Source organism: Ceratotherium simum, chromosome 29 (genome assembly GCF_057802395.1).
Source record: "Ceratotherium simum simum isolate JZ-2026a chromosome 29, ASM5780239v1, whole genome shotgun sequence".
NCBI lineage: Eukaryota > Metazoa > Chordata > Mammalia > Perissodactyla > Rhinocerotidae > Ceratotherium > Ceratotherium simum.
Genome location: NC_141928.1, coordinates 27,534,457 through 27,558,589, shown reverse-complemented (window position 1 = coordinate 27,558,589; position 24,133 = coordinate 27,534,457). Strand labels below are relative to the sequence as shown.

Genomic DNA, 24,133 nt, shown 5'->3' with positions numbered 1-24,133 from the left:
CGCGCTCCGCTACTGGCGGCCCGGGTTCGGATCCCAGGCGCACACCGACGCACCGCTTCTCCGGCCATGCTGAGGCCACGTCCCACATACAGCAACTAGAAGGATGTGTAACTATGACATACAACTATCTACTGGGGCTTGGCGGGGGGGAGTTAAGAAAACAATCCTATCAAAAGTATCAAAAGGAAAAAATAGAAATTCACTTAACCAGGGAGGTGAAAGACTTCTACATGGAAAACTATAAAACATTAATGAAAGAAATTAAAGACAAAAATAAATGGAAATATATCCCATGTTCCTGGATTGGAAGACTTAATATTGTTAAAATGTCCATAAATTGTCAAAGAGATCTACAGATTCAGTGCTATCCCCATCAAAATCCCAATAGCATTTTTTACAGAAATAGAAAAAACAATCCTAGAATTCATATGGAAACACAAAAGACCCAAAATAGCCAAAGTCATCTTGAGAAAGAAGAACAAAGCTGGAGACATCATACTCCCTGATTTCAAAATATATTACAAAGCTATGGTAATGAAAACAGTATGGGAGCTGGCCCGGTGGCGCAGCGGTTAAGTGCGTGTGCTCTGCTTGGGCTGCCCAGGGTTCGCAGGATCAGATCCTGGGTGCGCACAGATGCACGGCTTGTCAGGCCACGCTGTGGTGGCGTCCCATATAAAGTAGAGGGAGATGGGCACAGATGTTAGCCCAGGGCCAATCTTCCTCAGCAAAAAGAGGAGGATTGGCATTAGTTGTTAGCTCAGGGCTGATCTTCCTCACAAAAAACATAAATAAATAAAAAATAGAAGTTAAAAAAAAAAGAAAACAGTATGGTACTGGCATTAAGGCAGTCATATAGACCAATAGAATGGAATAGACAGCCCAGAAATAAATCCATGTATATACGGTTAACTGATCTTTGACAAAGGTGGTAAGAATACACAATAGGGAAAGGACAGCGTCTTCAACAAATGGTGTTGGGAAAACTGGATATCCACACGCAAAAGAATGAAATGGGACCTCTATGTTACACCATACACAAAAGTCAACTCAAAATGGATTAAAGACTTGAACATAAGGCCTGAAACTGTAAACTCCTAGAAGAGCACATAGGGGAAAATCTTCTTGACATCGGTCTTGGCAATGAGTTCTCAGACATGACACCAAAAGCACAGGCAACAAAATAAACACGGGGGACCACATCATGACAGCACCATAAAAAACTTCTGCACAGTAAAGGAAACAATCAGCAGAGTGAAAAGGTAGAAAATATTTGCAAACCATTTATCTGATACGGAGTTAATATCCTAAATATACAAGGAACTCATATAACTCAATAGCAAAAACATGAATAGCCCAATTTTTTAAATGGGCAAAGGACTTCTCCAAAGACATACAAATGGCCACTAGGTATGTGACAAGGTGCTCAACATCACTACTCATCAGATGAATACAAATCAAAATGAGATTATCACCTCACAGCTGTTAGGATGGCTATTATAAAAAAACAGGTAACAAGTGTTGGTGAGGATGTGGAGACATTGGAACCCTTGTATACTGTTGATGGGAATGTAAAGTGGTATAGCCACTAGGAAAACAGTATAGAGGTTCTTCAAAAATTAAAAATAGGGGCTGGCCTGGTGGTGTAGTGGTCAAGTTCGCACATTCTGCTTTGGCGGCCCGGGGTTCGCTGGCTCAGATCCTGAGCATGGACCTACTCACCGCTCATCAAGCCATGCTCAGGTGATGTCCCACATAGAGGAGCTATAGCTCTACAACTATGATATGCAACTATGTACTGGGGCTTTGGGGAGAAAAACAGAAAGAGGAAGATTGGCAACAGATGTTAGCTCAGGGCCAATCTTCCTCAAAAAAAGAGGTGGGGGCAAATTAATTAAAAAAAAAAAATAGAGCTACCATATAATCCAGCATTCTCACTTCTTGGTATATATCCAAATGAACTGAAATCAGGATCTCGAAGAGATATCTGTACTCCTATGTTCATTGCAGCATTATTCATAATAGCCAAGATATGGAAATAACCCAGTGTCCATCAACAGATGAATGGGTAGAGAAAATGTTATACATACAATGGAATATTATTCAGCCTTAAAAAAAGAAGCAAATTCTACCATTTGTGACAACATGTATGAACTTGGAGGACATTATGATAAGTGAAATAAGCCAGTCACAGAAGGACAAATACTGCATGATTCCACTTATATGACATATCTAAAATAGTCAAACTCATAGAAGCAGAAAATCGATAGGTGGTTTCCAGGGGCTGGAAGGAGGAGGAAATACAGAGTTGTTGCTCAATGGGCATAAAATTTCAGTTATGCAAGATGAATAAGTTCTAGAGATCTGTTATACAATACAGTGCTTATAGTTAATAATATGGTGTTATGCACTTAAAAATTTATTAAGAGGGTAGATAAGTGTTCTTATCACAACAACAAATACACACACACATACACACAAAGGGACACAAGGAAACTTTTGGTGGTGATGGATGTGTTTATTACCTTGATTGTGATGATGGAATCACGGGTGTATGAACATGTCCAAATTCATTAAATTGTACACATTAAACATGTGCAGTTTTTTTAGTATACAATTATACCTCAATAAGGCTGAATAAGAAACAAACAAAAAAAACTTGTTTTGTCCCCAAAGAACTTGAGATACCTGATGTTATTTGTTTGCTAAATAAAATCAATCCTTTTGGGAGGGAGAGAGGGAAGTTGTTTCATGTCAATTTCCAGGCTAAACATGAATAATGACTGGAAGTCATACTTCTTTTCCAATAGACGGGGGAGTGCATTTGACATGGTCTAGAAATCTTATAAGCTGAACAGCTAGTGTAAGCCTGGGAAACCTTTAAGTCCACCTGTACATAGAGACCAAGTAAAAAGAAAGCTCGTCCAGCCCTGATGGCCTAGTGGTTATGTTCATCGCGCTCCACTGTGGCGGCCCAGGTTCGCGTCCCACTCTTGGAACCACACGACCCGCCTGTCAGTAGCCATGCTGTGGCGGCAGCTCACACAGAAGAACTACAAGGACTTACAACTAAGATTTACAACCATGCACTGGGGCTTTGGGGAGGAAAGAGATGAAAAAAGAAGGCTCTTCAATGAGTTGCCCTGGCCTGGAAGAGAAAATACAGAGTTGCTTTGAATTGAATCCTTGTAATTGAATCCTGGCTATGCTGTGAACTGGCAAATCTCTTCCCATCTCAGAGCCTCAGTTTCTGTGTCTGAAAATGGGTCTAATGCAACCCCTATGTATGTGAGAGCCTGCCTTGAGTCAGGCCCTCAGCAACATGCTTTCCATGGCCGGGCCTCACAAGTCCCCACAACATGGGGACTGTGATCATCCCCACTTTGCAGATGGGGTGACTACTGGACGAACTTAATATAGGCATCTCTCCTACCAGACTGTGAAACGCTGGTCGACAGAGACTACACTATCCCTTTGTGTGCTGTCAAGCACAGAAACCCGCACACTGTAATTATTCAGCAAATGCTTGAATAGGTTTTATTTGTCTTTTTTTTGTGTGTGTGTGTGTGTGTGTGTGTGTGTGTGAGGAAGATCAGCCCTGAGCTAACATCCATGCCAATCCTCCTCTTTTTTGCTGAGGAAGATTGGCCCTGGGCTAACATCTGTGCCCATCTTCCTCCACTTTATATGGGACGCCGCCACAGCATGGCCTGACAAGCAGTGCGTCTGTGCGCACCCAGGATCCAAACCCCAGGCCAGCAGCAGCCGAGCACATGCACTTAACCATTATGCCACAGGGCCAGCCCCTGAATAGATTTTTATTTATTTATTTATTTATTTTTGTGTGTGTGAGGAGGATCAGCCCTGAGCTAACATCCATGCCAATCCTCCTCTTTTTGCTGAGGAAGACCGGCCCTGAAATAACATCTATTGGCAATCCTCCTCCTGTTTTCCCCCCCAAAGCCCCAGTAGATAGTTATGTCATAGCTGCACATCTTTCTAGTTGCTGTATGTGGGACTCGGCCTCAGCATGGCCGGAGAAGCGGTGCGTCGGTGTGCGTCCGGGATCCAAACCCGAGCCGCCAGCAGCAGAGCGCGCACACTTAACCGTTATGCCATGGGGCTGGCCCTCATGCATGCATGCATTTTAAAAATCTATTCAGGGCCCGGACGCACCGCTTGTGAGGCCATGCCGTGGCAGCATCCCACATAAAGTGGAGGAAGATGGGCATGGATGTTAGCTCAGGGCCAGTCTTCCTTGGCAAAAAGAGGAGGATTGACATGGATGTTAGCTCAGGGCTGATCTTCCTCACACACACACACAAAAAAACATGCATGACACAAAGAAAATCTTATATTTTGAACAGCCTGGCACTTACCAGTTTGAGAAGTGGTGCCAACTGCCCTACACCCAAGGATGACAAACTTCTCATTTTTAGTTTGGCTTCTAAGTATGACCATCACCTGACAGTAACTTATTTTTGCTTCCTGTGAGTCAGAGAGCAAAAGGCACTGTCCCCAAGCCACCAGGGCAACCTTTAAACAAACAGCCCCATAATGAATAGTATGGGTAAAATAACAGCTGTCACATACCTTATAATATGGGAAAACTTTCTAATTTGTTTAGTGCTCTGTATTAATAAAGTTCATGTCCTATCATTTCTAAAGAGTCTCTAAGAACGTTTGCTCAGACGGCCAGGGAGCAGCCCCACGTCAGAGCCTGGGAGAGCAGTGTGGAGAGGAGGCAGGACTGGAGAGGCGACTCTGTCATGGAAATGAGCTCTGAGTCAGTCACTCTGCCTCAATGAGGTTCATCTGGGAAATGGGCTGTGCTGAGGATTAAATGGATGTAACAGATCAGAAGCGCTCTGTGACTGCTAAGGCCCACATAGAGACTGGACATTGGTTGCTTTGTTTTTTTCCTCATTCGGAATTTGTCATATTCGAGAGCTAGAGAAGTCACAGGGACAGGACCCTAAAGTTGCTAGTGTCTTATCGCACATCCACAAGGTGAACCACATTTGCAACGCCGGCAGAAAATACTGTTGACAAATGCTCATATAATTCAGGATGACTTTTACGTAATACTCTACCCTCCTCCCCCAAATAGAAGGCACATTGGCCACCAAAAACCAAACGAAAAGATGAGATTTCCATGTTGAATTTTATCTAAGTAAACTCTTGAAATAAGTATCTCAGAACAGATATGAAAGAGGCAATACAGAGACCTTGAATTCTGGAAAGATCCATCACTCTTGCTATATGCAAAGTACCAACCTCTAGAAAGAAGGCTGGAGTGGCAGGTCACAGGACATGACATTTGACAAGGCCACGGACAGGAAGAATGCCCTGGGGAGCCTTCCCAGGTGTAGAATTCAGCAAAGGGGGAAGCCAGGTTAATCCAACAAATATCCACCAGGCACCTGCTTAATAATAAATTAGTAAATTTACTATTACTAATTACTATTAGTACTATTATTGGTACTAATAATAAATTAGTACTGTTTACTGCACATCTTCTATGTGCTTGGTGCTTTCATACACGCATATCTATTCATGCTCGCACGGTCCACCCTAGAAGGTGTTACCCCCTCATTTTCTCAGAGAGGTTGCAGGGTAAAGACAGCCAGGAACTGGAAGGGCTGCCCTTGACAGCCAGGCCCTCTGATGGTACACTCCATTACTCCATCTCGGGAGGGTGTGTTCTTATTATTTCTAACACTAATAACCTCCAGAAAGGATCTGAGGCATCTGTGGGAGGGGGTTTCCAGGGGAGATGAGGTAGAGGGACCCCAGCAGTTAAAGCCTCTTGCAGCCCAGGCTGCCTGGGTCACAGACAGGGATACAAGGGGCACCCAAGGTGCATGGTAAGTATGGTGTCTGACTGCTGGGGGTGGGCAGGGCTTGCATTGAGCACCTACCACGTGTTGTTAAGAAAATGGACCCTGGGCCTGCTATCTGCCTGGGTGTAGGGGCAAGGGTCTTGCACTGCACCCACCATGTGCACAGATATCACTGTTTTGGGACCTGCTGGCTGGAGGAGGGGAGGATGAGGCTTGCCTGGGCACGGACTCTGTGCCAGGAGCCCTGCATTTCTTATCTTGCAGCAACTCTGCGAGCCTGATATGATTATTCCTATTTTGCAACGAGGATATTAGGTTCAAAGAGGGGAAGGCTGAGCCCACAGCTATAGGTGGAGTTAGTGGCACAGCAAGGCTGGATCCCAGCTGGGTACTGGAGTTCCTTCTCCACTTCAGGGGAAAGGCAGAAACTATCCCACCCGGTCCTCCTCCCCTCAAACCCGCATAGAAAAGCAGAGACTTCAGTGAGACCCCCATCTAAGACTTAGCCAGCTAACAATAATAATAGTAATAATAATAATAGTAATAATGCCCACCATTTATTGAATACTTACTATACACCAGGCACTCGATTGAATGCTGTCAATTATTTAACTAATTTTGTCTGGGACATTATCCACGGTAGCCAAAGGGAGGCAGAAGTCCGGAGTTCCCGGCAGCAGGAAGCCAGTAAGTGACAGCACCAGGATGAAAATCCACGTCGACTTGATTTTAAATTTGGTAACTCTGGGTCGGCCTCAGCAGAGAGGAAGAGGGCCGCTCGTGAACCACGCGGAGGTTCGGCGCGGCGACCGCGGCCCGGACCCGTCCTGTGCCGGGCCGTCCGGCGGGGGGCACTGCAGACCGCGCGCCGCGCTGCGCCCGCCTCCAGCTCCGGGCGCGCAGGGGCCGCCGCGCCCTCCAGCGTCACTCTCGCCCCCACCCCTGCCCCGCCGCCCCCGGCCCCCGCGCGCGGACCAGCCTCCTCCCGGGGATGCGGGGAAAGCCGGATCGGGGCCCACGGGGTCTGCAGGGACACCCCCCGGGTTGTAGGGGCGCGGGTCTGGATCGGTTCTACACATGGGTGCCCCCCGCGCCCTGACCTGCGCGCACTCACACTTACACGTCCACTTGGGCACTGAGAGGCTTCAGGGACCGGGTCATCTGGGGTGGACGTGGCGGTCCCGGCACTGGGCCCCGCTGGGATCTGGGGACTTAGACTCATCTGGCTCCGGCCGGGAGGAGGAGGGGAAACCCGGCGCGGGAGCCGCGACTCCGGGAGGATCCCCGGCGCATTTGAATGTCGGTTCGCTGCTTCCCCACCCCGCCCACACTGTCACCTTCCTCTCCTTCTACCCTGCGGGTTCCACACCCCACCCAGCCCGCTCGCCGAATTCTGACTTTGAACCCAAACGTGGTCAGGCGTCTTGGGGGCCTGGCCACAGCCAGCAGGCGCTCTGGCCCTCGCCAAAGCAGCTGCGAGTGGGTATCCCTGTCCCAGGGGAGGGGACCTCACCTCGGACCAACTGAGGTGAGCTCACGCTTTCTAAAGTTACTCCCAGGCGAGGTAAGAGGCATCCATGACCTTGACCCTTCCTTGCGGTCACCTGGGACACAGGCATTTAAGGTGGGCAGTTTAACGAGGTGATAACGAAGTGAAAATGGCCTAATAGCCCTTGAATTTGAAGCCCTGATTGAGGCTTTCTTTAGAAAGGGAACTTTTATGAATAGGTTACTCTCAAGGAATTCCGTTACCGGTAATAACCCCGGAACGTTAATTGGTCATAATTACCTTGTTAAAAATCTGATAGACCCCTCCACGTTCTAAGACGGCAAGGGAAAAAATGTTTCCGAGATTTACAACTGGGAGGGAAATATATTACTTTGCGTTCGGTTATATATTAGCATACCTGTTGAATTGAATTTTCCGCTTTCACTTTTTAATATCTTTCCAATTGTCATCTAGTCTCTGGAAATTTAAAACGGGGCGGCGGGAGGATTGGTGATGTGTGTGCCACAGACGGAGGTGGAAAATCTGCCCAGAACATGCTGACATTTAAAAAAAAGTTCACATCCCCCCTCACTTGAAAACTACGATATTAGGAACAGAGTATAATGGCAAAAGTTACTCGTAGAACGTCTGTTCCTTCCAATGGGAGGATTTCTTTCCTGCCAAGAATTTATGAATTTTATATAGGAGCTTGGTTCTGTTTGGGGAAGGAAGAGGGAAGCCAGCCAAAGCAGCCCCTTCCTCAGCATGGAATGCAGGGATACTCTGCTCCTGACTTGTGGACGGTTCTGATGATGGGGCAAAAGTCACGCTTCAGAAGTGCATGGCTGAGAATGAAAAATCTCTGACTGCCGCACGTGGTTTAAAGTGAGTAGAACAGTACAAAGGAAGGTCAAGGTGATAGGACTTGAAGATAAGACTCCCATTCACAGGAGGCCTAATCCTTTTTAGAGGAGAAAGGAGAGTTTATTATTGGGATAAAACCTAACCAGCTCATATCAGCTCATTTCAGATGTTCCTTTCATTTTCACATTGGCCAGATAGGCGGTCATTCATTCATTTCAAAAACTTGAGTCAATCCCTTCATCTGCAGTCAATTGTCCTCTGCTGTTGCTCCATTGAGCCTGGCGACTGGAAGGTTTATCTTTCTAAAACCACCAGGGGGGCGCTCAGAACACTAAGTGGATTAGCAGTTAAAACATTAGCGAGTTTCTTGTCTCAAAGCAAGTTTATCTAAGTAGATTTCCAGTGGTCTCCTTTTCTGTAATCGAAAGAACTTTCTGCTCTTGAGAAGGTGTGTGTCCAGTATGGAGGAAGTCAGCAACTGTTTGCATTTTCAAATAGACCATTTTAGGTTCCTGCCCCTTAAGTGGAATGGATTTTCTTTTTCTTCTTTACTCAGATGATTTTGGATGAAACATGAAAAAAAAAAATTCAATGCATTTAAGTATCAAGAGTTTAAATTGTTTCTGTTTGACAGAGAGAGAAAAAAACCAACCACCAACATTAAGGGTTTGGTTCATTCGTTCAAGTCAACAAATATTTATTGAGCGCTTACCGCATGCTAGGCACTGTTAGCATTGTCCTACCCCTCGTTCAAGAAGGGAGCAAAAAATGCTCCAGTATATGTTACGTCTCGGGTAATGATAAGTGCCCTGAGGAAAAAAACAAATTAAAAAGATAAGAATAACCGGGGCAGGGTGAGAGGGCTCTTTTAGCATGGTTGGGGGAGGCTACTTTAAGGAATTGACATTTGAGGGCCTTCTAGAACTTTCCCAATGCAAATATACCCCAAAACAAATAAATATAGATCTATTTTACCAAGTTGGATCATACTATATAGGCGTTTCCTCTTCCAGTGAAGTTCTCCTGAACATTCTTCTGCGTGTAAAGAGCCTGAGACTGGGCAGAATCTGGCTTAAATTCCAGCCTCACCACTCCCTGGTTTGTGATTCAAGGCAGGTTACCTAAGTTCTCCTTGGCTCAGATTCCTCATCCTTAAAATGAGGAGAATAAGAATGCCTACCTCGTAGGATTATTGATGGGGCTAAACGAGAAAAACTCATCTAAAATGCTGACTACAGGGGCAGCATGTAGTAAATCTTAATAAACGTTGGTCCTTGTTTGTTATTGTTTACCAGATAATTTTAATGGAGTGTGGTAGTCAGTTCTAAGGACGTACTAGGACTTACCCAATGCACTACTGTTGGACAGAAAGAATTGGATGTAAACCTAACTCAGATGATATGATTGAGCTAAAGGAGAGAAATAACAAGAAAACAAAGCCCAAATGTAGAAAATGTGCCAAATCAACGCATTTTCTAGGAGAGACTCATTTCCCTTCTCCCATCTCCGATGCTGAATCACACCACGCACGAAAAACCTGTCCATTTATCACCTATGCCTAGGTGTGGGGACCCTGGGTCTTGCTTAGCAAGTCCGTTTATGGCCTGACGTGCAGGCTGAGGATGAGTCTGGAAAAGTCTTAGCCTGGAATGAGCTTCTGCTGTGGCTGTAGGTGTGGGAGATGTGGGGACCTCAGCTTCCTCATTTGTGCAGAGGAAACTTCTGGTGAAATGTTCTTTGGAACTCCTTCCAGCTCCGTCATTCGTTTGTTCCTTGAGTGCTAACCAGCTCCCAGACTGTGATCCCGTGCTCTGAAGAGGTTTCTCTGCTTCTGAGGTCTGAAATGGCTCTCTGAGTCATTTGTCCATGCCCCGTGGCACCTACCCAGATCTATTTTAGGTTGAAATCCCGTTTAGGGGAAAAGGGATTATCTTTAGATATTGGGAGTATTAGGAGAATGTTGGCAGAGCGTTTTGGAAGATGGCAAAGAGGGAGTGTTTCCCAGGGGACAGGGCTGAGAATGTGGGCTCAGGGCACGGCACTGCAATGGGCCACGCCTGTCCGTAACTTCCTCTTCTGCATTCTCCATTCGAGGGGCCTCTGAGTGTGTGATCTTCAGCAAAATATGCTTTCTTAGGCTTACTCCTAATTGGCTCAACTATCAAAAGGACTGCTAGCCTTTATTCTGAGAGACTGAATATGTGGGTAAAGTGCTTCAGAATCAGTGAATGAAATACCTGGGAAGAGAAACAATGGCTTATTTACTCTTGATGATTTTACAGAGGCTGTGGGAGAGCTATGACGGAGAAACGATTGCCTTTCCTTGAGTCACTATCCAAACTAGAGCATAGAGGAATGTGGCATATTTTTAATAGAATGACTGATAAGATTACTTGTTTCTATGAGAAAGAGGTGATGGGTTAGGTCAATCTGATCCATATAGCTTCTTGTGCACCAAACAGAATTCCTGTTTAGTTTAAAAAACAAACATATTCCTTGGGGCCAGCCTGGTGGCGCAAGCGGTTAAGTGCGCACACTCCGCTGTGGCGGCCTGGGGTTCTCAGGTTCGGATCCAGGGCGCGCACTTATGCAACACTTGTTGAGCCATGCTGTGGCGGCGTCCCATATAAAGTAGAGGAAGATGGGCACGGATGTTAGCTCAGGGCCAATCTTCCTTTATTTTTTATTTTTTATTTTTTTTGCTGAGGAAGACTGGCCCTGGGCTAACATCCGTGCCCATCTTCCTCTACTTTATATGGGACGACGCCACAGCATGGCTTGCCAAGCAGTGCGTCGGTGCATGCCCGGAATCTGAACCTGCGAACCCCGGGCCATGCAGTGGAGCGCGCGCACTTAACGGCTTGTGCCGCCGGGCCAGCCCCAGGGCCAATCTTCCTGAACACATATTCCAAGGTGGCAAGGAGCAGATAAACCCCCAAATGAAGCTAGCCTTACTTTATCTGGGAGACAATGTGATGTGGCAGAAAGAGCCTGAGCTTAGAAGTCAGGTAGACCTGGGTTCTCATCACAGCTGTGTGACCTTGGGCAAGTCACTTGACTCCTCTGGACCTCTATCTTCTCCTCACAAAATAGGTAATAACCTAAACATCTAGCAAAGTTCTTGGCGAATGTGAATACCTTCCGTCTACTTCCAGCTCCCTCAACCAGCAACACCAAGCCCAGGTTCCCTGCACCTTCATCCACGCACGCAAGAAATGTTTTCCTGTGGTCAATGACAAAGACAAAGGAGCAAGACACTGAAGAGTTAAAAAGAAAACAAACAAACACATAAACCACGTGTTCTAAACCCACAATCTAAGAAATTATCCCTCCTCACGTAGTTTCTATTCCAGGTTTTATGTTATGCCAATCTGGGAACGTTGTCAAAGCAAATGTTAGTTAAAAATTGTTTACCAAAGGACAGGTAGTTAAATATCGTGTACAGCTGAGAGTATTGTGATCACGAACCTAAAATAATTTTTCCCAAACCTTTATTTATAAAGGAAGACATTGGACAGAAGTGTTCGAATATGTCATGTCCTGAGGCAGTCAGAGGATATTTTTCCTTTCAGTTCCTTTTGTAGACGCACTGTCTGATCAGACTTTCTTTCTTTTTTAACAGAGTGCCGTGCATTCCAATTAAGGAAATACATGAAACGTGTGTACTTAAATCTATGAGTTATTTGTCGGTTGCTAAATAGATTACTGGCTCAGTGTTGCTGGAGCCCGGGTAGACTCCACCATTCATAGAGAAAACCAATCCATCACACTTCCTTAATCAGTGCAAACATTTAGCCAAGCAGTTTTATCAATTTTTCTAACATACAGTATCGATTCTATATCAGGACAAGAAAATGAAAATAAAGGAAAACTCTCAACTTGGAAGAGGTCATGCGTTTCCAAACGCAAATTGAGATCCAAACATTAAACAATAGGGATTTCTAATCCTTTTACAAAGGCACAAATTGCAAATCAGACTCCCAAGCCACAGTGGCTTTGCCTAACAAAGTCTTTAATGCAAAGATCCCTCAGGCAAAGCCTGCTCCATTTCTACAAGCTTCTTCAGCACCAAAAGAGCCTCATGAAGTCAGTTATGCTCACTAGCTATTAAGTTAATTGTGTCTAAAACAAAATCAAGCTGTTCCCCGGTCTAGATATGCGGTCTCCAAACCATAGAAATCCAGTGTCTTGGTTTGCAGATTAAGCTCCGATTTGCCCGAATCATTAATTCCAACAGAAGTTGTGATATTTTGTTGAATAAGGCCGAAACCTTCACACTGAACCTGAATAACTCGTTTGAACATGCTTTCACATGCACCTGATAAACAAGTTGGATGTAGCTAAAATAATAAGCAATCAAGAAAACTGTAGGGGAAAAAAATGGTATATGTGGTTGTAGTTCACATGGTTGAGTATCTCAAAGAACCAACTGATCACCTTTCCAAGAGAGGCAAACAATTTTTACTGAGGCTAGAAAGCTGATTTTCATTTAACTTACACTTTACACTCCTTGCGGAGCAAGTGTACCAGGAAAAAATATCTATAGACATGCATATTTATATATTCTTATTCATCTTTGTTTCCCCTGCCCTTTGCACAGTGGCTGGTAAGGTAGTCCTTGAACAGATTGTATATATTTGAATGAAATTGCACAAAAAGAGACAGCAGAACAAAGGCAGAATTGTATTTTAACACTTTTAGGGAATGGCTCCTATGTTATCTGTAGAGGGACACAATGATAACACCTAACGTAGCTGGCTGGTAACACTGAACTATCGAAGCACTATAGAGACAAATACTTTTTTGGACGTCAGACCACAATGTTACATTGAATTTAGAACTTTCCTTTTTTTTTTTTTTTTTGATGAGGAAGACTGGCCCTGGGCTAACATCCATGCCCATCTTCCACTACTTTATATGGGACACCGCCACAGCATGGCTTGATAAACGGTGTGTAGGTCCACTCCTGGGATCCAAACCTTCGAACCCCGGGCCGCCAAAGCGGAGCACACGAACCTAACCGCTATGCCACCGGGCTGGCCCTTAGAACTTTTCTTTTAAAGCCATCCTTTTTGCATGGTGTTTTTAAAAATCTTTATTCCCCTCTAAGCTTCCTTTGCGTTCTCAGATGGAGCCTTCAGCTGTTGGTCTGCTAAGTGAGATCCAGGAACTGGTTGGTTTTGAGATCCCAACTTGACGTGACATTGGGCAAGTCCAGTCCTTTATCTGGGCCTCAGTTTTGTCCTTGAGTTAAATGGTCTTGAAGACCCTTTCCTGCTCAAACAGTTCCATGTAATTTTACAGCTTCGATGCTTGCAATCTGTTACCCATTCCTCTGTGAGGCAGTAACAGTGCCTTAAAGCCCGGGGCATTTGTCAATTTTATGCACCATTTTCTAGCATCAGTTTACTTAGACACATTCAGAAGTCAGCATACTACTGTCATCCAAGCAGCAAGGGCAGTCTCAAGCTTGAAGAGCAGCAAACCAGGTGGGGGGGTTCCCAGCCACTCACAGATGACCCTTCCTCATTCGGGCAGGCTGGCCCAACCAGGATCCTAGAGTGGACGGTGCCTTCTTTAACTTTTTAAAGTGCAGTATTTTTTTTAACCTTCATTGTTTGTCATATGTTCACAGTACACTTATATTTTGCCCTTGAAAGGAGCCACAATGGGTTATCCAAAGAGAAGGATAAAATATTCCTTTTCTTTCAAATTCTGACTTCCTGAAGGCCATGCCCAGTGGTCCCCTAACTGCTCCCTGTGGGTCACCTGACACCCATCTGCCTCCCCTAATACACAACAGACCCCCCTAATGAACAAAATTCTTTCCAGAATCAATGCAGAGAATCACCGGGCAAGGAAGGGTTCTCTAAAAAGAGATGCCAGGATTTGAGGCTAAATATTCAATGAATGATTAATTTTATTCAATTAAATCCAGTAACTATGGGTATTCAAGGGCAAATAAGGAAAGCTCCCAGTGCCCTCCAGGAGCTCATGTCTGTTAGAGGAGCCTGACCCACAAAACCTTTTAATATGTGAAGATAAAATTTTAATGAAAGATCTAGATCCAGTGGAATAGAAGAAGTTTTTTACAAGCTGGGCCTCAAAGGATATACAGGCACTTGTCAGGGGAATATGGATCTTTCTAGAAGCAGTACGGACCAACATCTGCAAGCCAAGGCTCAAAGGCTGAAACAGGCATGGTGTGTTGGGGGTCAAGAGCAGCTTAGCACGGCCCCTTACTAAAGGAGTGGCTGTGTTAAATCTTTATCCACCAGGCACTTGGCACCTTGGAAAATTAATGAATAGGGGAAGGGCTTGACCAGATCTGTTTGACCAGAAGGGCTGTGTGCTGGGACAGAAGTGAGGACAGAAACAGGAGATTTTCATCCCAATTCAGCACTAAAAGTGTGGATCGTGTTCATGGCATAGTGACCAGCTCTAGAAACACGTGCTGGAAACTCAGACTTCCTGCTCACTCTACCTTGACAAAGGAAACAGCACACTGATTGGGAGACAGAAAGTCTGGGGCTTTTGACTCCTAAACAGGTTTACTGGAAGAACCTGGATGTGAGCAAATCCTTCTGAATTGGGGTGTATCCATTTTGCCTGTAGCCCTACCTGCCCAGCTGACTGAAGACAAAAGTATTAGAAGAGAAATGCTTTGAGTATGTCAGCAAGAATGAGAAATGAAAACAAAAACTAAACCATAAAGGGAACCTCGGTTTCCTCGTCTGGAAAATGGGGATGGGAGAGGGAAATCCCACCCCTACCTTTGTTGTGAGGATTAACTGAGGTAATGGGGAGTGTAAATACTTAGAGACCTTACAGAGTCATGCGGAAGTCAGGGGTTACTATACACCAGCAAAAAGGGACCCAGATCAGACAAGAGGTATGCCTGTCCTTACTGAAAAAATCCCTTCCATTTGTCATGTCAAGGAGACTCTGCTTATGGTTTGCACCAATTCACTTATCTCCCTGGCTTTCAACAAGTGTATCTAGAGTTCCTTCAATTTCTCTGTAATTTACCCATTTTAGCTTTTAGGTGGGTATGCGGGTCTAGCATCTGAATGTATTGGCTTTGTATCATGGCAAGCTGGCCACCATTCAGTAATATGTTGATCCAGGGCCAGTTAGTACCAATTCAAATATTATAGGTGAGACGGGTATTATATCCCCACTCAACCTCTCGGCCTCAGATACCCTGGACTGGACAGGTTTGACTGTTTGCCCTGATTTTATATAATTGTCAAACCTCCACCTGGGGCTCCATCTAGCTATCTGTTTCTCCATAAAGAGCTTCTTTTCGTTTCTTGCTCTGTTTAGATGATACCATGTAACACAGACATGAAAAGAAACATAAAAGGATGGCAAATGGTTCTCACACTCTGAGATATCATTATAATTATTATGTTGTACCAATGAAAAATGTCCTATTAGGTGAACTCAGATGTCAAAGGGATTCTGGAAGTCTGAATTTCCTTTTTGTTGTTGCTATTAAATTGGATTTCTATTTGTTTCCTCCTTTTCCTTTAAGAACACGTGGAGAATTCTCTTTGGGAGGGCCGCTTGCAACATGCTGACTCATCTAGGGTGTCAAGAAGACAGAAGCAATTCAAAAAAGTGATATTATAGCAATGACATGTGGAAAACAATTAGAAAGATGGACTCCCATTGTACACGATTCCAGAGATGATTTCACTGATGTTCCTACCCCATGGGCCTTCCTCCCCCTAACTAAGTTAACTGGCTATGGTAGCTTAGACACGGGCCTGAAAGATTATCTGGGTTTGTGCTAACAGTTTAGCAGTTGATCTCTGCGTTTTGACTGTGACCAGCGCACTGAGGCTCTACGTACTCCACAAGGATTTAAGAATTTATTAGTTTTTCAGGAGAGGGTGAGAAATTTACTCAATGCACTTTTTTGTTTAAGGTAAAGGCTTCCAAAGGGTGTTTGTTCCCAACTTTCATTTTAGTTTTACTTAACGTGAAAAAAAAAGACTTTGTTTTCATACAGCATGCTGGTTGTAACAGTAGTTCCTTTGCGTTTTCACAGGTGGAACATTCCGTGATATATTCCACAGCATGCATTATGTAGAGAGTTCTAGATGGTTTTATGTGAAATATTATCGAATGACTCTGCACGTGCACAATGCATGGTAGTTTCATAAACAACTTTTAGGAAGCAGACAGAGCTTCAGTTTAGCACCATAAAAACATGTCACTATACAGTAGCCTGGGGAAGGTGCTAAGAAAATATGAGGAAATAAAATAAATGCATAAAATATATAATAATAAATAAAACAATAAAATAAAAACAATTATGTAGGACTGGATGATGTCGATGTGTATTTAAGAGAGGGAGAATGGTGGAGCGGGAGAGAGAATGTGGACTACAAATTCACTTATGTACGTGTTATTGTGCTGAATGGAGCTTCAGAAGCCAGATCATATAATAGAACAGGTGGCTGACAGGCTGCTAAATTTAGATAGTCTCATACATCGAAATACAACAGGTACCACCACTGCTTGTCTCAATATTTTCCCCATGGACTTGCTTCTATAGCATAAGAACTGCTTCACCTGGGTTTCTTATAGGTAGAAAAATTATACGTAAAAATTGTTAATCTCCAAATATGAAATAACATTGCATGTTTCTAAAAATTGAAACAGTTTTTGAAAGGAAAAGAATTATTCCCCGTGACCATCCTGCTTGAGATGGTGAAGGTTCCTGTTTTGTTTTAACAAACTAAAATAGGATTGTAGGAGTCAAATAAGTTTTCAGGTAGAAAGAATATTTTGCTGGAAAAGAGAGAGACTGTAAGTCTGATGATGTAGGGAACACTATTGTTAAACCTTTGTGTGTGTGTGTGTGTGTGTGCGAGTGAGCACGCACAAGTTAAAATCTAGGACATATAAAATTAAATGTCATAAGGAAAATGTAATAAGCAGGCATCTCAATTATTAGGTTGTCTTTATTATACAGTATAAACGGCTCTGTAAGGCAGTAATGACTGTACACCTGGGAGCTCAGAACTGCTAGGTCCTAGAGTAAATAGTTTAGCTATTCGTGCACGTTGAATAGCTTCGTCCTGTTATATTTTTAAAAATCTTCCTCATTTATTTTAGATATTGAAGCTTTCTTTTTCAGGTTAGAAAAAGTTAATGCAATTGATGTTCCCCTAAGACATCAGAAAAATTTGAATCAGTTTAAAATGTCTTGTTATTTCATGACGTTTCTTCTCCTTGAAATAATAGACACTTAGCAAATACAAAGATGGTAACAATCATTCGATAAACACTTTTCATACCCCAACTATGTGCCAGAGGCTCTGTGTAAAAGAAAGGTAGATTCCAAGAGCAACAACCACAATTTAATACAAAGAAAAATGTATTAGAATGTAGGCTTTCTTTAAATAGCTTTAATTGCTCTTTAAAAAATAAAGCCTAAATATTTGCACCTGTATTCTTTAAAAAAGTTTCTCCATTTTAAATACTTATTTTAGAGTATTTGGAAACTGCCAAAAATTTAAACTGAGAAAACCAGTATTAATATTTTGGTACTTCCTTCCAGTCTTCTCTCTTGATTTGCTATTGCTTCTCTGTCCTTCAATGCACACGCACATTTAAACTTGTACAATTAGAATCCTACTGTTTATAGTCCTATATCCTGCTTTTTCCACTTAACATACCATGAGCATTTTTCCATGTCATTAAATATGCTTTGAATATGTTCTTCGCCACATAAAATTCCATCCTATTGATGCACCTGTTTTCTTTTAAGCTAAGACACATGCCATGTTTTCCAGTCATGCTGGACTCTTAAAAGCCAAGGAAAATACTTTGTGTTGATCTACCATGAGCCTCTTATGAATTTCTATTTTTTAATTCCATTTATAAAACGCACCCACAGTGCAAACACACCTCTGGACACTAGATATAATGGTTAATAAGCAGTCTAAAGAAAATGCCAGTCAGCTTCTGTCTGCCTGACAATGTTAATTAGTCACCCACATCCTTACAAATATATAAAGTGTCAACAAGTGTCACAAATACTTTTTCCATTTTGCGACAGCCACAAATGAACCTCAAATTCTTGGGCATCCACCTCATAAAAATATCAGCGCAGTTTTAAGATTTAACTTCAGAAATATGCTACAAACTTACAAAAACATCCTTTCAAACTTACTTAAATTTACTCTACACTTAGTTTTGTGACTTTGGATAATTTTTAATTCTTTTGTTTCAGTCTCCTGAAACGCTGGGTCTGGCTATCTTCAGACGACTGATGAAGGTTTAAAACAATCTGCTAGAAACTGGTTCTGACCTATTTTAGGGATAGGACCAGAAGTAATGTATCTGCAATACACTAAGCATAAATGAATCCCCCAATCCTCAGGAGGGCACTGTGGAACTACGTTCTTAGGGTTGTCTGCTGTGGAAAGTTCTGTTGTTACTCAAATCGTTCCGAGTGCAAGGCCAGGCCTCCGAAGAGAGAAGATTTTTGTATTATTTTCATTTAATTTTAAAGACAAACCATAAAGATTTTTTAAAATGTAAAACTGGAACGTCTACGTTTGTTTTATGACTACTTTCATATGAAACTGAGCAAATTGAAGAATGATTGAGCCGTTTCTACCCGGAAATTCACATTCAGGTAAGGAAATTGCTTTAAGAGCAACCCAAGCCAGGTAAGTTTAATTCTCTGATCTCAACTACTCAGAGCTTTCAGTCCTACAGTATTCATAGTACTTACTGTAAAACTAAGTAGTCTTAGTCTTCTTTTAATCTGTTGAGATAGTTGGCTCTTTAGTGTGATTCCACTTGCCCTACCCACTGTGTTTAAACTGAAATTTGACAAGCTTCTCCAGGGGAAAAACGAAACGAAACGAAACGAAAACGATGTTCAGATAAAATATTATAGGTTTATTTAAAACTTAATTCTCACCTTGAGTATGCAAAATACAAACTCCACAAAATGTTCATTTTTTTACTTTGTAGTTTACAAATATACAAAATAGAAGTTTGCTTAAATTTATATTACATATTTATTAAGGCAAGGAACTATATAGAAAAAAACATTTGTTCTGCTTAAGGCATACTTGGGAATAAACCATTGTACAAATTATTGCACATCTGAAACCACAGTGCATAACAGACTGTCTGCATAAAAACGTTAAAGAAGTAAACCAGGTGTATTTACCTGACTTAGGTCATAAATGTAGATCGGAAGACAAAAATAGATTTTCCTTGTCAAAGTATGCAGCAGTTTTGAGAACTTTGGCTTCCTCATTTGGTACCTTTAGAACCAAGACTCACCAAGCACCATCGTTTAGGCTATTAAAACACATTTTCTGTACCTGAATTTCTTCCTTTTCTTCTAATATCATAATAATGGCTTTTAGAAGGCAAAGAGAATATAAGGTGATCTTTATACTGAGATTGCATCGCAACACAATTCAAGGGAACTCTGGTCTTCCCTCCCCCAAAACTCACGGATCTAAATTTATACCCTGATATCCACATCTTCCAGTCACCCCCTTGGCGTTTTGTAAGTCCAGGAATATTCAAGTTGGGTTTAGAGTTGGAATGATAGAAGATCCAGTCACAGGCCCCATCTGTTCTTTGAGTCGTCTTTAGGTTTCCTCATTGTCTCCTGATCATCCATCGCAAGCTGACTTGGGAACTTGACCATGATTGTAGTGCTTTCCAGCTGAGTTCCTCCCCTCCCCGGGAAGACAGTGTGAAAGGTAAAAAATACTGAATTCTCTTCTGGCAGTGTGGGTCATAGCCACCGTTTTGAGATTAAAAGTGCCTCTTCATGTGTAGGGCGAGGTGGTCCGACCTGGAAAAGGCCCGGTCGCACTTCTGACACTGGAAGGGGCGGTGCCCGGTGTGCTTGCGGTAGTGCCTCGTCAGTTCGTCTGAGCGGGCAAACTTCCACCCACAGCCGTCCCAGTCACAGTGGTAAGGTTTCTCACCTGGAAAAGGAAAACAAAGCCATTGAAGCCCTTGCTAAACAACCCCACTCAGAAAGGATCCGGGAATGTCTTTAGACCGCACAAGGCCGTATTAAGTTTCAGATCATAAACAGGAATACATTGTGTGTCTTAAGTATTCTTTTTGCTCTTGTGTTTTGAGGGAAACACAGATAAGCACCCAAACCACACAAATACCACCTAAACCTACACTCCTATAGGGATAACATTTTCATTCTTTTGAACCAAGATATCAGTGGGGGAAATGAATTTGGAAATTATGTCTGCTGGTGCATCTCTCCTAGCCCAAACCAAGCAATAAGATCCTATCCCATTGCAATTGGGTCTAAAAAGCCACAGGGAGCTACTTTTCCTGTACCAACAACTGTTATGTTAATGAAGGCTACACCTACATGACATTATGCACCTACTTTCATCAACAGGGAAATTCTCCGCAGTGAGGATCTTAAACCAGAATCTCAGCAATTGCAACCATTAAATTCTCATAACTGAAATAAAACCTAATTAAGAATAGAACTAAAAGAAAGGGAGGGTGAATCTGGGAAGGGAACAACCAATGAATAGTCTAGAAAATTTAAAAAAGTGGATTAAAAAACACCATTATGCTTTTGCACTGCAAAATAAAATTTCTTGATTACAAAGGCAAAGCTTTGCTCAAGCTAAGAGAGGCCCACAGGCCGCCTGGAATCTCCCTGCCTTTCAAAGGCCTAACAAAACCGCAGGTTCAAGCGCTGATACCATCCATCAAGCAAAAGGCTCCTGGGCAGAAAAGTAGGCGCCGGTTGGCTGTTCTCTTCTGTGATCCAGAGATGGAGGAGACAGACTGCACCCCACATCCCAGGGAGGCCCTGAGAAGCCTCCACAGTTAGCGATGGGGCTGGACACCGACCCCCTCCACTCCGAGCCTTCTGTCCTCCTACCTGTGTGGGTTCGCAGGTGTGCCTTGAGATGAGAACTCTTCGTGTAGGTTTTGCCGCAGCCCGCGTAATCACAAGTGTGAGTGGCTGTCCTTTTCCGGGGCCACGACCTTCTCCCCCTCTTTGGTTTGGGCTCCTCCGGCATGCAGGAACCGGGTGGCATGAGCTCTAGGGGTGAAGAAGGTGGGGTCAGCACCATCCCGTGCGTCCCGGAGGGCCGGCACACGCAGGGCTCCCCGGCCGGAACTAGGAAACCCCAGGACTGACCTTGGTAATGGAGTGGCGGGACCTGCGGCTGCATCTGGTCGGGCAGGAAGGGTGGGTAGTTGGGCCCGGGGTGCGGGTGGAAGCCTGGGGGAAGCGGCAGGGCAGGATGACAGTCTCTGCTGCTCAGCAGTTCCTCGGCACCCAGGGTCGGGGTAGTCCTGCTGGGGAGCTGTCGCCCCAGGGGGAAGTCGTGCGCAGGTGGCCGGTGGCCATTGCTGAGAGGGGGTCCAGTGCCCAAGTGGGCCTCTAGGGGCCGACCGACCGTGCACGAGGAGACAGCCTCCTGCTTGATCTTGGGGCACATGCGCGGGGGCCCGCCGCTGTAGGGCGCCACCACCACCGGGTGGCTGCCGTCCGGGCTGCCTTTGCTAACACTGATGACCGATGGGCTGCCGTACTCGCTGCCAGGGGCACTCAGCGACGCCTTCAACACAAACTTGCCCATCAGCCCGCCACCTGGCGGCTGCGGCTGCTGCGGTGGAATGTACACTGGGTCCAATTCCGGCCGCAGGAGCTCGGCCACGAAGCCACCCGAGGGGCTCACGTCGTTGATGTCCGCCAGGTTGAAGGGAGCTGTGGGAGGGGGCACAGACTCCCGGCCATAGAGAAGGCCGCCGCTCGTGCTGCCCGGCGCCACGCCCGGGTCGCCCCCGGCCCGGATCGGATAGCTGAAGCTGCAGGTGGAGGGAGCACTCGCAGGTCCGCTGCTCGACGGGGAGGACGAAGATGAGGCTGAGGCCGACGAGGACACGGTGGCGGGCACTGACTCTTGATGGGACAGCGAGTTGGAGAGGATAAAGTCCAGGTCCAGGAGATCGTTGAACTCCTCCGTCTCCCTCCGGGTTAGGAGCGCCGGGTTGCTACCGCCGCAAGCCGCGCCAACTCCGCCACTCTCCAGGTCAGTGGCCACAGTCGTCGCCGGCAGGTCGTAGGGGCGGCCGGGAAGCACTTGAGGAAGTCGCTTCATGTGGGAGAGCTCCTCCCGCCAGCGCTGCGGGAACAGGACGGGAGAGAGATTGTCAGCGGTGGTCCCCCTACTGCCACCAAACATACTGGCGGGCCGCCGCACCTACACTGCACAGGCATGGGGACTGGGCAGGCAGGAAGCGTCTGGGGACTCTGGGCGCCAGAGCTGCAATCTTGGCCCACACCCGGGTCCGAGGAGAAGCGGTGCATCGATATGGAGGATGTAATGTTGTGCCTGCCCGATTGCGTGTGAGCGAGCGCCGCGGCTGGCCAGCCCGGGTCCCTCCCCCGCCAGATCCCGGGGACGCTCCCGCCGCCCTCGGAATTGGGCCACCGAAGCACTCCCGGTGCGCCCTCGCCACGGGGACGCCTACGCTCACTCGGGCCCAGCCAGTGTCTGGGGACACAGCCACCTCTCGCCCGGTGGCCCGCGCGCCCGCCCTGCCGCCTGCGCGCTAGGGGACGTGTGCGGACCCGGTGTGCGCCCCCGGCGGCTCCGCAGCGTTCGGACCACACGCACACACAGCTGAGCCAAGGGCGCGGAAGCCACCCTGGGAAGGCTGCGGAGCCCGTGAGGCGGCCACTCCTTCTCCTCACCCGGTGGTTCGCAGTGACCCCAGAGCTCCGCCCGTCCCCACCCCACCCCTAGAAGACCACCCGACGCTGCCGACAGCCCGGGGCAACACTCACGTTATTCGGGGCACCTGCTGGACGCAGTGTCTTCTCCCTTCCCGCCGGGCCGGACGCGAACGTGGAGAAGGAGGGGAGCAGTGCGTCGCTGACAGCCATGTCAGACTCGCCAGGTGGCTGCCTGGGGGACGGGTGGGGTGCACACCGAGGCAGGAGTCAGGGGACCGCTCTTGACCGCCGCTCCGGCGCGTCCCACCGGCCTTCACCCCTCCCTGCGCCCCGCGCTGCACCTACCTCATTAATGTGGGGGCCCAGAAGGTCCTCGGGAGTCCGAAGCAGTGGGGGTACCCGAACCCCAAAGTCAACGAAGAGGAAGAAAAAGACTTGGAAACGAAGTCAAAACCCAAAACCCCAGATTGCCCTAGGTTCTTCTTCTTTGGGTTAAATATAAATGGGAGATGCCTTTTTTTAAAAAGTTCCTTTGTATACAAAAGTTCTTAGAAAAATTGTAAACTCATAAAAATAGACAATCAGCAAGGCGAGTGAGTAGGTCCGGTGGCCAGGCTGCGTTCTCTTCGACTCAGCAGCGTCCCCCACCGCTGTCGCGGTCGCCGCGGGCGCTGGGGCTGTGGCCGGGGTGGCGGGCGGGCGGCGCCGCCAGGTGAGACTGGCCGCGGTGGCGCGGATCTGCGGACTGGGCGGCGGCGCGGGGCGCGGAGTCCGAGGGGCTGCGCGGGGTGCGCGCGGCCATGGGCGCTGGCCGCGGGCGAGTGGATGGGTGGGTGGGGGGCCGGAGGGGCGGGGAGGGGCACTTGGCGGCTCCCTGTGCCGCCGCCGCCGCCGCCCGCCACCGCCTCTGGTCCCCGCGCGCCCGCAGCCGCGCTCGCTCTCTCGGGCCGGGGAACTGCCGGCGGCCGCCGCGCGCTCCTTACTTATAACCTCTCCGCTCCCGCCTTCCCCCCGCCTCCTACCCGCTGTGCGCCGGGGCCTGCCGCCAGGCCCCGCCCCCCTTTCTTCTCCCCTCCCTCCCGCGGCCCCCCCGCGCGTTGCCATGGCAGCTAAATAAACAAACTCTGCGCACGTGGGGGCGGGGGCGAGGGAGGGGCGCAGGCGGGGCCGGCCGGGCTGTGACGCCAGCCCGGCAGCTGGCGGGCAGGA

The 24,133-nt window shown here is 46.3% G+C and overlaps 1 protein-coding gene and 2 long non-coding RNA genes across 4 annotated transcripts; all 3 read right to left on the bottom strand.

Annotated features, from left to right (window-relative positions):
• Positions 1–747: 747 nt before the first annotated feature.
• On the bottom strand, positions 748–7,029 carry LOC147913238 (uncharacterized). Its single transcript, XR_015548963.1, has 3 exons — positions 6,964–7,029; positions 6,416–6,597; positions 748–5,426 (listed from the first exon to the last, which is right to left on the bottom strand). It is a non-coding gene; the product is annotated as an uncharacterized LOC147913238 (long non-coding RNA).
• A 145-nt stretch (positions 7,030–7,174) lies between these two features.
• LOC147913237 (uncharacterized) lies at positions 7,175–9,304 on the bottom strand. Its single transcript, XR_015548964.1, has 3 exons — positions 9,172–9,304; positions 8,909–9,005; positions 7,175–8,742 (listed from the first exon to the last, which is right to left on the bottom strand). It is a non-coding gene; the product is annotated as an uncharacterized LOC147913237 (long non-coding RNA).
• A 9,797-nt stretch (positions 9,305–19,101) lies between these two features.
• KLF4 (KLF transcription factor 4) lies at positions 19,102–23,834 on the bottom strand. 2 transcript variants are annotated; one of them, XM_004423301.2, is made up of 5 exons: positions 23,270–23,831; positions 23,036–23,156; positions 21,380–22,370; positions 21,116–21,280; positions 19,102–20,177 (listed from the first exon to the last, which is right to left on the bottom strand). In XM_004423301.2, the coding sequence occupies exons 1-5, from the start codon at positions 23,272–23,274 to the stop codon at positions 20,002–20,004; spliced, it is 1,458 nt and encodes a 485-aa protein (XP_004423358.1). In that variant the 5' UTR covers positions 23,275–23,831; the 3' UTR covers positions 19,102–20,001. The 2 variants fall into 2 exon arrangements, with proteins under 2 accessions (XP_004423358.1, XP_004423357.1); XM_004423300.3 differs by having other exon boundaries at positions 21,116–22,370; positions 23,270–23,834.
• Between the last annotated feature and the right edge of the window lie 299 nt (positions 23,835–24,133).